A 14,591-nucleotide genomic window follows, 5' to 3' on the forward strand; every position below is an offset into this window, starting at 1 on the left:
CGTGTAAGCACCCCGTGACTTCTCTCCACGGTGTCCAGCGGGCACTGCGAGCTTGGGTCTCAGTGTTACCTTCATTGCCACCTTCACGACTGTCCTCTCACGAGAAGGAGGCACCACCTTCGCCTGCTACCCTGGAAGTCCTCCCAGATTCTCTCTCCTGGAAGCCCTGTCTTTATAGTGCCCACGATTTGATCTGATTAGGGGTGCGTGACTTGCAGACATGGAAATGGCTATCTATGCGTCCTCTGCTGTCTGTAGGAACTGGCTGGCCTTGCGATGGGCCATCCCTCCAGGGTCAGTGGTCATCCAGGCCCCAGAGATACAGGAAATAAAAGATATGGTTAACACAGCCCAGGTCCAGCTCATTAACGGGCCTCAGTCTACCTCCAGCAGAGTGGACTTGAATCTGTCCACTTCCTTCTTTCTCTAAAGCCTTTGACTGGTCTCCATTTTCCACCCTGGTCCTGAATACTGCGTCCACCCCACAGCCCGAGGGCTCTTTTAGAGTTCGAATCAGACCAGGTTGTCCCTGGTGAAACCTGTCCCAACTCCCCACTGCTCCTGGTGCCATGACTGAGTAGGCTCTGTGTCCTGTGGCCACTCTGCACACCACGTGTCTCTCTCCCTGTCCTCAGCCTCTCCCCATCTCTGGGCCTTTGCACCTGCTCCCTCTGACTGGCCTGCAAACCCCACTTCTTCCAGTTGGCTGACCATTTTGTTTTTTCAGCTTTTTGCCCAACGTCGCTCCTAGACTTGTTTTCATTAACTCTTTCTGACTCATCAGCTGGTGTGTTTACTTCCAGCACCTTGCACAGGCCATGCTGTATAACAGGAAAAATAAATGAAAAAATGAAGTGGTTAATAAACATATACAATGATTAAACTTCACAGATAATAAAGAGATCGAGAACAACTTTCTAATTTTAAATTGGCAAAGTTTTTAAAAATGATAAGTGGAAATGGGTACAAGTTTAATTGAAAACGATTTGCTATCTGGTATCAAGAATCTTAAAAGCACAGAGGACACTTATTGTAAAAAGTTCTATTTGTGGTATTTATTCCATTTGTTTAAAGTTCATCTAGGTTTCAAAGCACCGCTGGCCATCACAAGAAGATCAGCGACCTGGTCTTCTTACAAGAGATGAACGACCTTGCTGAGGAAATTTATGAAATGATGGACAAAGCAACAGACTTACAAAAACTTTGGGTAGAAAGATCCAAGACTCCAGGCAAGTAAATCGCTCACACTGTCGACTCCCCACCTGGACACAGGCTTAGGTGGGGCCCCGTGAGGCTGTGAGAAGCCACATCGTCCTGTCTGTGCTTTAGCCCCTTACTGCCCCAGGCTGCCATGTGGGTCTTAGAGGAGGCGCACCCTTCATGGGTGAGGAGGGTGGGGCTAGATTTTCACCACCTCTCCTGGGATGGCATTTTAGGAACGACCTGCAGAGGGGCTGCAGCCCAAGATAAAGAGCTTGCTTTGTCTCTGCAGGTCCCCTCTCTCCACTCTCCTCCCTTCTTTTCCTTCTGTTCTAGCTTCCTGTCTCACTTCGGCTTCCTGTGTGTTTAAATCTAACCCCACCTTACACACACACACACACACACACACACACACACACACTTGATTCCTTTCCTCCTTCCGGTAGACTTGGATGTGTCTATTTTAGTAACACTTTAATTCTGGTCTTTGATGCTTGGACTTTGGTGGGTGTGGGTGGTGGTAACTGCCTGTCTTTACATAGCTGAGTTATTACCTCCAAACTTCAGTAATATGTGGGGCCACAATAATCTTTTTTTTTTTTTTTTTTTTTTTTTTTTACTAATACAACCCCATCCATGGTTGCCAGATAAAATACAGGACAGTCAGTAAAATTTGAATTTCAGGTAAACAACAAATAATTTTTTAGTATATGAGTAAATACGTTTTTATTTGCTAAATCTGGCAAACTAAGTACCCACTTACAATTTTTCTTTATATCTATATCTATCTATCTAACTTTTTCTCTTTATGGACTATATACAAGAAAATGGAATAAAGGGTTTGGCAGAAAAATGCTCCACAGAGGAGGTGATGATATGTATTATTTCTAAGGGAGAAAACAGCACCTTTGTCCTAGGTGGGGCAAGGTGGGGCAGATTTCACTGTGGACGAAACGCCTCACCAAAAGACCAGAATAGCTTCAAAATCAAATGATGGAGTTCTTATATTAGGTGCTTATGGGATCATTCTAGTTGTATAAAATTTGTTTTTTCAAATGAGAAATTTAACAGTCTATTAAAGGGAGAACTAGTTTTTTCTTGAGAGGAAATCTCCACTTGATTTTCAATTTGTTACTATTTGAACCATTTCCCATGATATATGTGTAAAAGAAAACCTCCTCTACTCACACATAATACAACAAATGTGCGTGTTTTCAACATCAAGCAAGTTTTCCATTCTCTGTAGATACCAACTCTGTCTGCAAAATCACAATGTCACTTTTCTTTTCCTCAACTTTTTTCTTACTTTGCTTTTCTTTATTTTCCCTTCACACTCTCTACCCTGTCCTGAATGTTCACAATGCCTGTATAATTAGAGAATGATACATTTTTTTTTTGCAAATTATTGAATTCCAGTTTACCAGTTTTCCAGGAATTTATTTAATATCAGTGTGTTTTGGAAATTGACAGTGACTGTTTCCTTCAGGTTTAGTCTTCAATTTGGATATAATCATCTTTTGGGGCAGGATTATGTGTTGAACCATTTGATTTTAGAAATAAAATAGGTGCTCAGCAAATGCTTTCTGATAGTTGATTGAACTAATATGTCTGAAATCTTCTTTATTGTAGATTCTTCTTATGGTTCTGGTTTTTTAACAGTAAGTATCTTAAAAGTTTGAAACATAATTTTCAGAGACATAATGGGTAAGCTCAAAACACTGATTTTAAATCTAGTGATTTTATTTTTAGTAATACCATGTGGTAACGCTATTTGAGACAGCCAGAATCACTCAGGAGCTGGATTAGAAGATGAGCTATAATCTCCTCCAGCAACGCTCGGGGTGGAGGAGCAGGAGGGGAACAGGGAGGCCTGTGGTGATGGGTGAGCCTGATGGCCTGCCGTCCATCAAGTTCCCTCAGAGATGCCCGTGCTCGGCACATAACTGACTCACTCTGGGCACACAGCCTGCGGTAAGGCCCTATTGTAACCAAACCACAAGCGGGTCTCTGCCACCCCGCTCAGGACAGACCAGAAACCGGGCAGCATCTCCTGCAGAGAGGAGGCTTCTGATGGAGGGCAGCCAAGCAGGAGGCAGGAGGGAAAGCTCACGTGGCCTCCCGGACACAGGCTTGATGTGAATTTAAAGGACATAGCTATTAATTCTAATGGGGGGGGTGTCCTGAGGGGGGGTCCTGATCGGATAGCCTTGGCATTAAGCCACGTTAGAGGAGGACCTCGGAAGGAAGGCGAGCACTCAGGAAGTTCCGCTCGCCGGTCACGGCAGGATCTGATTGGTTGAAGGTACACATTCCTTGTGCAGCTGGATTTTCCTTCTGACGAGGCAACAGTTCACTTTGGAAATGGGTGAGCGCTGGGAGAGCGTGGCAGTGAGTCAGAAACCCAGGTCCTGCAGAAAAGGCAGCAGGTGGTGCTGGGGGCTTGGGGACCCCCTCTTTGTGCCTGCTGAGGGTGGCAAGGAGGCCGGGAGCCTGTCCCGTGCGGAGCCGCTGGAGCTCTGAAGAGCGTTTCCTGAAAAGAACAAGCAGCACGCATGCCGTGGGAAGGATGAAGGGAGTAAGCTCCCCGAGTGGACACAGCTTCTGTGAAGGACCAGGAATGAGGTTGGGAGAGGACAGCCAGCGATTGCAATTGCGGGGCTCAGCGCATGGACGTCCTTGAGGCGCTGGATGTAACTTCACCCGGAGCGAGCATGTTGGCTCAGGGACGCCCTGGAGGCCACCTTCTGTTTCTCCACTTTGCCATTCTTTGCATGTAGTACAGAAAACCCCTTGTCTAGAATGGTCTGGAAGTTGTGTATCACGTGCAAGGCGCAAGTGGGTGCCTTCTGACTAAGATGTGAATGCTTAGTTAAAATTGGGTTTTCTTCCCGATTTTCTCACACAGTCCTTTCTTGTCCTGGCCTGGCAGTCATGCCTTCCTGCCTTGGCGTTCTTTAAAGCAACTGCTTTATGGCGTTAAGGAAATGGGATCTGCCACTAATTCACTCACTACTCCTTTGCTTGGGGAGAAAGTGTGTCTGTGTTCTGCCTGTTAGGGCGAACATACTTATTTCTTTATCTTGTGTCTTTTAAAATTTTTTTTGTACTCATGAAAAAAAAATCTGGCCTGTAGTTTCTTGTTCAAAGACTGTTGGCAAACTATTCTTTTAGCCATTATTTTTTATTTGCCTTTCTCCAGACTAAAATTCCGGTGGCTGTGTCATCCTAAACAGCCTCTGGGTGGTGGGGAAGGAGAGCTGAGGGTCTTATGTGGGAAGAAGCGGAGTGTGTGTTCAGTTAGTGACATTATGTAATGATTGGGTTCAGCTGCAATAACAGAAACAAGCAAAATAACAGTGGGCGTTCCACTTTTATTCATGCTTGAACAATCCATCATTTATTTCCAAGATCTAGCTCACAATCTTAGAAATGGGTACAGCTTGTCACAAAAACAGACCTCCCTTCTTTCCCTGTCCACACTTCCACAACATTAAAGAACACCACCGTAAAAGAACAATTTTGAAATCTTGTCTGTTCAGAATGGTGGCATAGCAGGCATAGTCTGTGTCACCAGAGGGTCCACGTGCTTACCCCTCTGCAGTCACCCCTCCCCCCATCGTTTAATTCATTCACAGAACTAAAGAGGGAACTTCTTGGTGTCTTTTTCTATCAGCTAGATCTCAATAAGACTGAGGAGGTGATATCGAAATTGGAAAGACTTCACCAGCAGCCCCACATCTGGGATTTTCTACTTCTACTGCCCAGACTGTGCACAAACAGTGTCCGTGCTGAGGATGTCATCCGTGCTGGAATACACCTTCTCCAGGCGATCTCCAAGTGGGTTAAAAGGAAAAGCGTAATTATAGGCGTGTGGGTTTTTCCTCCTCATTTTTTTAATGGGAAAATACATATCTCTGAGTAATTGTTGGATACAAAACAAAAACAAAATTCAGAGTGATGCCACCCTGAAATGGCTGGAACTCTTGCATCTTCACCTGCCCCTCGTCTACCTGTATAGATGCTTTCTGTGAGTGTGTTTATCTGCGTAGGTGCTTTCTGTGAGTGCGTTTACCTGCGTAGGTGCTTTCTGTGAGTGCGTTTACCTGCGTAGGTGCTTTCTGTGAGTGCGTTTACCTGTGTAGTTGCTTTCTGTGAGTGTGTTTACCTGCGTAGGTGCTTCATGTGAGTGCGTTTACCTGCGTAGGTGCTTTCTGTGAGTGTGTTTACCTGCGTAGGTGCTTTCTGTGAGTGCGTTTACCTGTGTAGGTGCTTTCTGTGAGTGTGTTTACCTGCGTAGGTGCTTCATGTGAGTGCGTTTACCTGTGTAGGTGCTTTCTGTGAGTGTGTTTACCTGCGTAGGTGCTTCATGTGAGTGCGTTTACCTGTGTAGGTGCTTTCTGTGAGTGCGTTTACCTGCGTAGGTGCTTTCTGTGAGTGCGTTTACCTGCGTAGGTGCTTTCTGTGAGTGCGTTTACCTGCGTAGGTGCTTTCTGTGAGTGCGTTTACCTGCGTAGGTGCTTTCTGTGAGTGCGTTTACCTGTGTAGGTGCTTTCTGTGAGTGTGTTTACCTGCGTAGGTGCTTCATGTGAGTGCGTTTACCTGTGTAGGTGCTTCGGATGCTTGCAGTAATGTTGTTCAGATCCTCTTCTCCCTGGTTTAAACAATTTAATGTCATATTCACATTGCATATGTTCCTATATTCTTTAAATGATCTGCATAATATTCCAATTTGGTATCGTACCATATGCCATAATTGATTTGATAATTTATAATTGGCCTTTTGGTTATTTCTAAGTTTTTCACTGTTGGAGATGTGGCATGAATATAACTAATTTCTTGATAAATGGTGCTGCAGTTGCCCAAAATACCACCCAGAACTGAGAAGCTCAGTGCTCTCAGAGGTGTAATTCAGTGAGTCGGGCGTTGGTCTCTTGTGATGGACCTGACATGTCCTGTGAGAGTTACCTTCGAGATGGCCTCTTCCCCTGGGGGTTTTCCCATGTTTTAAAAGTAGGGTCTTTTATTCCCCAAATTCTTTTGTGTAAACTTATTGTTTACACAAATGTGGTATTTTATTAGTAAAAGTGTATATTCTTTTCAGATTTTTAATTGTGCCTTATTTTATGTGCCATCAGTGCGAACAATCAGCATTGCCCTTAGGCTGGGGCTAGAGGGGACCCTGCCCCAGAGGAGACCCTGCTCTGGTCTCTGCAGGCCATGCCTCTGCTCATGACGCAGGAAGCCCGTGGGGCCGAGGGATGTGCCCACAGAGCCCCCTCACCGTGGGCTCCCTGCCCCAATGGCCAGAGCCCACTTCCAGAGCTGTGGGCCTCTTCCCTAATGCCCCTTTGAGGTAGCTCTCACCACCTGAGTGTGTACCGCAAGGCCCAGGGTGGGTCAGCTGTTGGCAGGGTGTGGGCAGGGGTGTGGACAGTGTTTGGATGTGCAGGACCGAGTGTCCACACGTGTGTACACGAGGTCTTTGAGGTACAGACAGCTGGGGGCCAATTGAGAGAGGGTTAGCCTGGAGTGGGCCGGGGTGGGTGCTCCTGAACCCCCACATTCTGGTGCACAGCTCTGAGGAGCAGAGAATTCTACATTTGAACATGGCTTTCCCAGTTGTGGGGAGGCGTCTTTGTCAGTGTAGGAAGGTGGAACATATATGACAGTTGTTGGTTTGATTTATAGCTTAACTATTTGAGCATAGTGGGTAGTCTTGCCCTAGGCCTGGAACGTGTTAGCAGTGGGCAGTGAGAGCACGAGGGCTCTTTGGAGAGAGACACCATTTGAAATTAGGAGATATCAGTGACAGTTGGTGAACTGTATCAGCTTCAGCATTAACTTTATGTCTGTATTTTACATCAGTGACACAACAACAAGAAAATCTGCATTTATTTAGATAAATCTTTACATGGGGAACGAGTTTGCAGTGATATCCTTTAATCCTGGGATACTCTTCAATATACGAGAATGTTATGAGAGGTTTTCCTTAACAAGAAGATAAAGGAAAATAACCTGTTTGAAGCACAACTTAAGTATTGTTGGTTTCATGTTGCTAACTTTAGATACATTCCTACGTGGTTGAGTGGATTTTCTAATTTACAATTTTAATTATTTATAAAACACAGCATTGATGTTAAAAGTGACATTGACACTGCATGCATGTGGACTCCCCGGGCCCCTCTTTCTATGAAACATTTTGGAAGCCCTGACTGAACCCCTGACAAGTCAGATCCCTGGGGTAAGACAGAGTGGGGCGGGGGCACGAGGTGTCCAGTATGCTGCCCTCCAGGTGCTGCACTGGTTGTCTCTGTCTGAAGCAGCCAGGCTGATGGCTCCCTTGCTTTTCTGAGATGACAGCACTCTGTCATGGCAGCCCGACTGAGCATAAGAAAGCACCTGTGGCAGAGACAGCTGCAGCTCAAGTTCATGTGGAAGGCAGAGCAGAAGGTGCCCAAGTGCCCAGGTGTTTCCTGAGAGGGACTGAACTCTCAGGGGGTTGGGGGCACATTTAAAACCACCACGAATGCTGACATGCGGATGGTCCAGCCACGTCCGGCTCAGGGTCAGGCCATTGGTGGGAGGTAAATAGACCTGGAACGGTGTCCTCGTGCTGACGACAAGCTCACATTGCTTTGCTTTGCTCTGGTTCCAGCTCCTTCACGTCTCTGGAAGATTCAGATTGGCTGCCACTCAACCCCACTTTCTCCAGGGTTTCCGAAATCGTGCTGAATGTGACCATTTCGGCGCTGACATTCCTGCAGGAGCATGGAGTAGCGGGCACTGGTAGGGACCCTAAGAGTGATGGCGATATTTCAGGTGTTTCACTAGTTACATCCATCAGCAGCCAACAGAGCTAAGCAATTGTTTAATTAAAATATAAATGCAAAAGGAATCAGTCGTTACTGTTAATACAAGGTAGGAGTAGCCTGAAAATTTGGAAATCAAAACTCAATTTGACTTTCTACCATTGAAATTCTGCAGTCGTGCTAATAAAAATGTTATTTTTAATGAGAAAATAACTGATATTAAAGTTCTTTGACTTGATGTCCTCTGAAGTGAGACCTGTTAAAATCACCTGGTGCTGTGATTTTAATCTTTCCCCATCCTGAGCTCCTGTTAGGAAGAAATGCTTGGAAACAGAAAGTTCCAGTGAGAGGAGGCAGGTTGACATGGATTTGTAGACCCATTAACTGGAGAGACAGCCCTTCCACAGTGAAAGGAATGGAATTATTTAGCTTTGTTCTTGACTCAGGGTGTTATTTCCATTGAATATGCATTTTGTTTTATTTTACTTGTTTACAAATATAATTGCATATATGTAAAGTGTACAGTGTGATGACTTGATATGCTATACATTGTGAAATGATTTGCACAGTCAAGTGAATTAACACCTCCAACACCTCCTGTTGTGGTGATCGTGTTAAGATCTTGCAGCTAATTTCAGCATACAGTATGGCATTGTTAACTACAGTCACCAGGCTGTACCTGAGCCCAGAACTCACTCACCTGCTAACTGAAGTCTGGACTCTTTGACTGACACCTCCCCATTTCCCACCCTCAGTCCCGGGTAACCACTCTTCTGCTGTTTCAGGGTATAACTTCCACTGGCAACTGGACCTGGAGATTTCCCTTTTAATTCTCTCTTTGTATTTCTCTGTCTCTGTTCCTTTCTGTAAGGAAAATACAGGGAGAGAATAGTGGAGTTAGACTTCATACATGTGTCTATCCATCACCCACCCACCCATCCATTTACCCATCCACCCAGGCACCCAGCATCCACCCGCCCTTCAGTTCACTCATGTATTCATTGTCTCATTGAGGAAACACTTACTGAGCACTTTCTATGAGCCAAACACTGTCCTGTGAAGTGGGAATAAGAAACCTGAGTAAGACACGGTTCTTGCTCCAGGAAAGCTATAGTTAAATAGTAACCGAGAGAGTTGTGTCACGAAAGGCAAAGCGAAGGCCACAGATGGGGATCTGGCATCTTTCTTGGGAGAAGCTCCAAGGAGAAGTTTGGAGGATGAGTTAGAGTTCATCAGAGAGACCAGGGAGCACTGCCATGAAGAGGGAACAGTGCCTGAAGCTCCGAGGCTTGGCAAGGGCCCGTGTCTAGCTGCAGTGGCCGATGGCAGGAAGTCGTCCAGACAGCCTGGCCAGATGACAGTGCTGGGCCCGGAGAGTCAGAGCTGCGTTGAACACAGATCGTCCATACCAGGTGTGGGGCAGGATTGGCGCCAGCCAAGCCTGGGTCAGGAGCCCCAGGATGACGTTTCCATCGGCCCCTTACTCTCGAGACCTCAGTCTCCTGACCTGTGTAATGAGATGGTTGCACACAGAGGTTTCTGCGACCCCTTCCAGACTTCTGCTCTATGGGACAACCTGATACGACCCCCTCCATCGCCCCCAGCCCTCCACCCGGGTTCCTCCTGTTGCTGGCGGCTTGTGCAGGGAGGAACCCCAGACAAGAAGAAGTTTCTTTGTGTGCTCGCAAGAGGGCAGCTAGGTCATAATGCTTAACGCCCATCCTTTAGGTCGGTTAGAGCAGGAACGACTGTTTCTTGTCCTGAGAACAAACCCGGAGGTGGCTTGGGGGACACATAGTACCTCACGGAAACCTTCCCAGTGATCCTAGTTTTAACAAACTCATTGTCATTAGGAAGCTCAGGTGTGTGTACATCTTCCCGATTACAACGATGCGTTCACCTTACAAGTGGAAGTATAATTACAGTTAAGGATGTAATTAAAAACCTCCAGTGAGTCACAGCTAAGAAATACTATTACAAAACATACTTCCAGAGGCAACTACAAATTGTCTTCATTTCCCTTGTCTCCAAGAAAAACTGTTTTGCCTCACGAGCAGATGACAGTGTGTGAAGGGGATGGGACAGTCCCTGCCAGTGGCTTCAGCTCACGGCACAGCCGTGTTACTGGCGGAAGTTGTTAATCCATGTATTTTGAACTCTTGTCATTTTGCAGTGAGTTCCAGAACCCTGTGTCTTCCACTTTTCAGAATGATTTTTATACCCCTTTGTTGACTGATCTTCCTATCCATTTTCCCCTCTCCTTTTGTAATTCTGAGACTAATTCCAATACACGGGGCCAGTAGATGTGCGTGGTTACAATGCAGGCTTGGGAATCAGACCTCCTTGGTTTGCATCATGACTTTGTCCAGAGTGGGACCTTAAGTGACTCAATGTGGGTTTCCTTCTCCCCACAAAAGGGATCGTTAGTACACCGACCTGTTGTGTTCTGGAGGACTCACCAGGACCTGGCCTGGTACGTCTTCAACACACAGGAAATGCGGGTTTAAATCTCAGATCAGTCTTTCCCCTGATACCAAGGAAAGGCAAGCAGACTGGAAGCAAAGAGCCTGGGTTCCTGGGGACCGGCCCTCTCAGCACCTTCCTGAAGTTCCCTGCGTAACTGTGCCTTTTCTGTAGATGGCAGCTTTAACTGAAGGGTCCTGTGAGGTCACGTGGGTGAAGGTGGTGCCTGGTAAGGTTGGCCCTCTGCAGATGTCGGATGAAGGAAGATCTGAAACGACCTAGTTACCGGGTTTTCACATGAAGCTTCCCCTGGGAATTTATATGCTTTTGTGTTTACTGTTGTCAGCTCTGGGGAGTGGGTCTCAGACTTATATTTTGGCTGTGTCACTTCTGGGTTATTTGGGTGACTTAGGAGTTTTATACCTCGGTTAACTCTGTTAGGGGAAACTTTTTCATATGACGTTAAATACTTTTTGGAAATAACGGTTTTAAAGGCTGCTTAGCGTTTTACACAATGAATGATCTGTGGTACTTTACTCCCCCCACTGTAGGTGCTGAGCTGCTGTTCCATATTTAATCAGTGTGAAACCAGTGAATAACGTTGTTGTATGTTGCTTTTTCTTCGTGGCTCTGACTAGGCTTCTCAAGATAGATTTTTAGAAGTGAAATGAGTGGGTTCAGTGATTTGAATTTCATAAAGTTCTTGAAATACGCTGTCAGGTGGTCCTGTGGAAACTTGTGGTTGGTCCTGCAGGAGCGTGTGCCCGCTGCCTGTATGTCTGCAGCACCCAGTGTTCGCTTCTGGTTGCTTCTCACACTGATGTCCAAATGGCATTTGGTCTTCCTGTGCTTTCCCTTTACAAGTGAGGAAGCCATTCTTTTCTGGCGGACTGGCGCCCGTCACACTGGCCAAACAACTGAGCGGGTGAATCGCTGCTTCTCTTACAGGGTCTGGCTGCAGCCTGCAGCCACTGCACAGCATGCTGTGGGATCCCCAGCAGGTCCGGGCTGAGCTGAAATCCCGGTTCGGGTTGGATGACTTTCGTGCACAACAGATTCTGAGTTATCCAGTTGAACTGACGGAGGTACGCAGGCTCCCCTGCTGCGCACGTGCTCGGGTTTTCCTTGCAGTGACTCTGGGATACGTGGGTGGGGCAGGTGGGTGGGATGGCGGGAGCGGGCCGAGGTCTCCACTAACATCAGCTCCTCAGAGGGGCGGGCCCTACCGTGCCGGCTTTTCAAGAGGTGTCCCTTTCCTTTTACCTTGTCATTTTATCCCACCTCAAAGGCAGTTTTGACATAAAGGACACTTTATTGCTCTCGGCAGTGTCAGCTGGAGAAACCAGGTCAGGGGAGGATGTGAGAGTCTGAGGACTAGATGGCAGCTAGTGGGGGTCCAGGTGGAACATGGGGGGCAGGACAGGAGTGCTTTCCAGGCGAAGAGATACCTGCCACCGGGGAGCAGGAGGCGTAGGTCCCAGAGGCCGGCCGGACTCACCAGGCGTGAGCGTCTTTGGGGACCGTGGCCGGCCTCCACCCCACTCAGGCCCTTTACTGGAGGCACAGCATGGGTTCCCAGGTCCTCCCGAGTCCTGCCCGACTCCAGAACCTGCCCCCGTCCCGGCCCACCCGGAAGCAGGACATGAGAGTCACCAATCTGCATCCTAAGGAAACCTACGCAGGGAACAAGGGGGCCATCAATAGAATTTCTGAAAGATGGCACCACACTTCCTGCAAACCATGTAATAGGGGAACGTGGTTCATTCTAACACAAATGTAAGTATTTTTACAGAACAGCTAGAGAAACTGCACGTGGACGTTTTACAGAAATACAGGAGATTTGGTTCCAAAATGTTAAGCACTTTCTAACTCTGAACCCCACTTTGAATCCTTGCAGTACATCCATCTTTGATCATTAGAAAATGTTTCTGGCAAAGCAGCTTTGTTAGTCCACCCTGTCAGTTAAACGGGGCTGCCTGCGTTGGCTTTTGGCTAGAGAGTGAAGATGGACAATGTTTGACGTTATCCCGTGTCCTGGGTCTGGACAAACACTGGGTCTGGACATGCCACTGCTGTGGACCACCGGAACAACAGAATCGGCTTGTCCCTTAACTCCAGAAGCCTTCCTCCCATCAGGGCACGTCCACACCGACATTATGAGCTGCACTTTGTCAACCTGTCATGTCTTCAGTCAAGCCACGTCAGCTTTTCCTTTGGCAAGATTGTGGTGTTATTCTTAGAAGAACATTCTAGAAAAAAAAGCTTGACTCCTATTAATAAATGTTTTTCACTTTGTTGTCAGATTCCCACACCCAGTTCATTGGAGCGGATACTGTGTTCAGCCTTCTATGAGACCTCCGAGGACGAAGGTGACAGAGAGGGTCACCCTGGAGACTGTCACCCGAGGTGGTCAGCGGCCCAAACCTATCTGGTCCATGCAGTCAGCTGGCTGCACGTCTACAAGCAGGTGCTGTCCTCGTGCAGATGCGTCTGTCCTGTCTGCGCCAGTTCGAAGTGTGTCAAATGTGTTCACTTTCCTCCCACATCCTTCACTGGTTGATTTTATTTTTATTGTTGGATTTTGTTGTGGTAAGAACACTCAACATGAGGTCTCCCCTCTTAACAAATTTTTTACAATGAACTTTATTGGGGTTACATTGGTCATACATTGTGTACATTTCGGGTGTACAGCTTCAGAATCCACCTACGTCCTGTGCTGTGTGCTCCCTGCCCGAGGCCTAGGGCCCTTCGTCAGCATGTCGTCTGGAGCACGTGGGGTGCCGACTGGCCTGTCCCTTCACGCTGGTGTTGACAAGAAGCCCTGGCCAAACAGTGACTGTCGTTTAAAGGGAATGACAAGAAGGAGGCTGGGTCTGTTCTCTGGGAGGTACAGGTGTGGCACAGGGCAGCAGAGTGACCACATGCTGGTGGCCTCGGAGGCTGCAGGAGCTGGGCTCGCGTCTGGCTTTGTGCTTCCAGGTGGCTGTGGGGACGGTGTGATGCAGAGGCCGCGTGGCCGTCATCCCACTCACTTGTCATCACATGGTTCCTCAAACGACACGCATTTTTAACTTTTTTTCTAATATGTGTCACTGATAAAGGTCCAATCTCAAATAGTGGACAAAACCTTAAAACTAAAGTAAATGTGATTGTCCGGTTGGTGGCACTAAATTTATCCGGCGGTAAAAGGATCAGGGCACAGTGCTGACTGCCCAGCACTGACACGGTCAGGGGGCCCCTGGGCGTTATCTGGGTGACCTCACTCCTGGAAGGAAGGGGGTTCGTTCTGCACACACTGTGCACTTGCCTGCTTGTCACAACTTGGGCGTGAGTGATCCACTTTGGTGGAATTTTGACGATGAACCACCAGGCTACATGCCTGTAGTGTCATCATCCCCAAGTCTGTGACATAAAATGGTAACTAAGTGTTCATTACGGTATCGTTTTAAAGTATATGAACATATTTATACTGCCTCAGACATGCCGGGTTAGTTCTTAGGGTAGATTTCACTTGCTTAGAAATGTATGACCGTGCTTTCTCTTTTGGGAATGGTAATGGGGGCAGGAAAGAGAGAAATGGGGCCCAATTAACAAGTGACATCTGTCCATTGCTGCAATTTGTAATTTTTAATTTCTGGGTAGAAATTCGATCACACTGCAATTGTGAACAGACATTTCAATCTGCCAACAACGTAAAAACAGGCTGTCTAACTAACTACTGTCATCTCTTATTGTTGGTAGTAATGTTTTTATTTCTGAACGTGCAGGTGTTCTGTCAGTGGTGGAAGGGCAGCCTGCTGCAGGATGTCCTCGCAGGGGCTGGCCGCAGTCTGCAGGTGCTCCGCAGGCGGCTGGAGGGAGAGAGCCTGCCCCGGAAGGTGGTGGAAGCTTTGCACGCTGGGCTTTCCCTCCTGAACGACAGCATGGCAGCCGATGGTCCCACAGGCAGCCCCCTACCTCCAAAGACGTAAGCCACTTTTTCCTGTTTTAGTATCGGCTAGTCTAGACAACACCGACTTTTGAAGACTATATGATGAGACTGTTAGAAATGAATTCTGTAAAACCACGGCTAGACCACGAGTGTCTGGGTGGCACCTGGAATGTGCCAGGCTCGTGTTG

The 14,591-nt window shown here is 47.3% G+C and overlaps 1 protein-coding gene across 1 annotated transcript in view; it reads left to right on the forward strand.

The window, feature by feature from the left end:
• The window catches only part of ABCA13 (ATP binding cassette subfamily A member 13), a 241,923-nt gene that overhangs the window by 25,317 nt on the left and 202,015 nt on the right, over positions 1-14,591 (forward strand). The window contains exons 4-10 of the mRNA XM_033088866.1: positions 1,075-1,229; positions 2,830-2,858; positions 4,874-5,037; positions 7,856-7,986; positions 11,421-11,557; positions 12,775-12,939; positions 14,240-14,439. Of these exons, the coding sequence (XP_032944757.1) occupies positions 1,075-1,229; positions 2,830-2,858; positions 4,874-5,037; positions 7,856-7,986; positions 11,421-11,557; positions 12,775-12,939; positions 14,240-14,439 (981 nt within the window). The remainder of the gene's footprint in view (positions 1-1,074; positions 1,230-2,829; positions 2,859-4,873; positions 5,038-7,855; positions 7,987-11,420; positions 11,558-12,774; positions 12,940-14,239; positions 14,440-14,591) is intronic.

Source organism: Rhinolophus ferrumequinum, chromosome 20 (genome assembly GCF_004115265.2).
Source record: "Rhinolophus ferrumequinum isolate MPI-CBG mRhiFer1 chromosome 20, mRhiFer1_v1.p, whole genome shotgun sequence".
Taxonomy (NCBI): Eukaryota; Metazoa; Chordata; class Mammalia; order Chiroptera; family Rhinolophidae; genus Rhinolophus; species Rhinolophus ferrumequinum.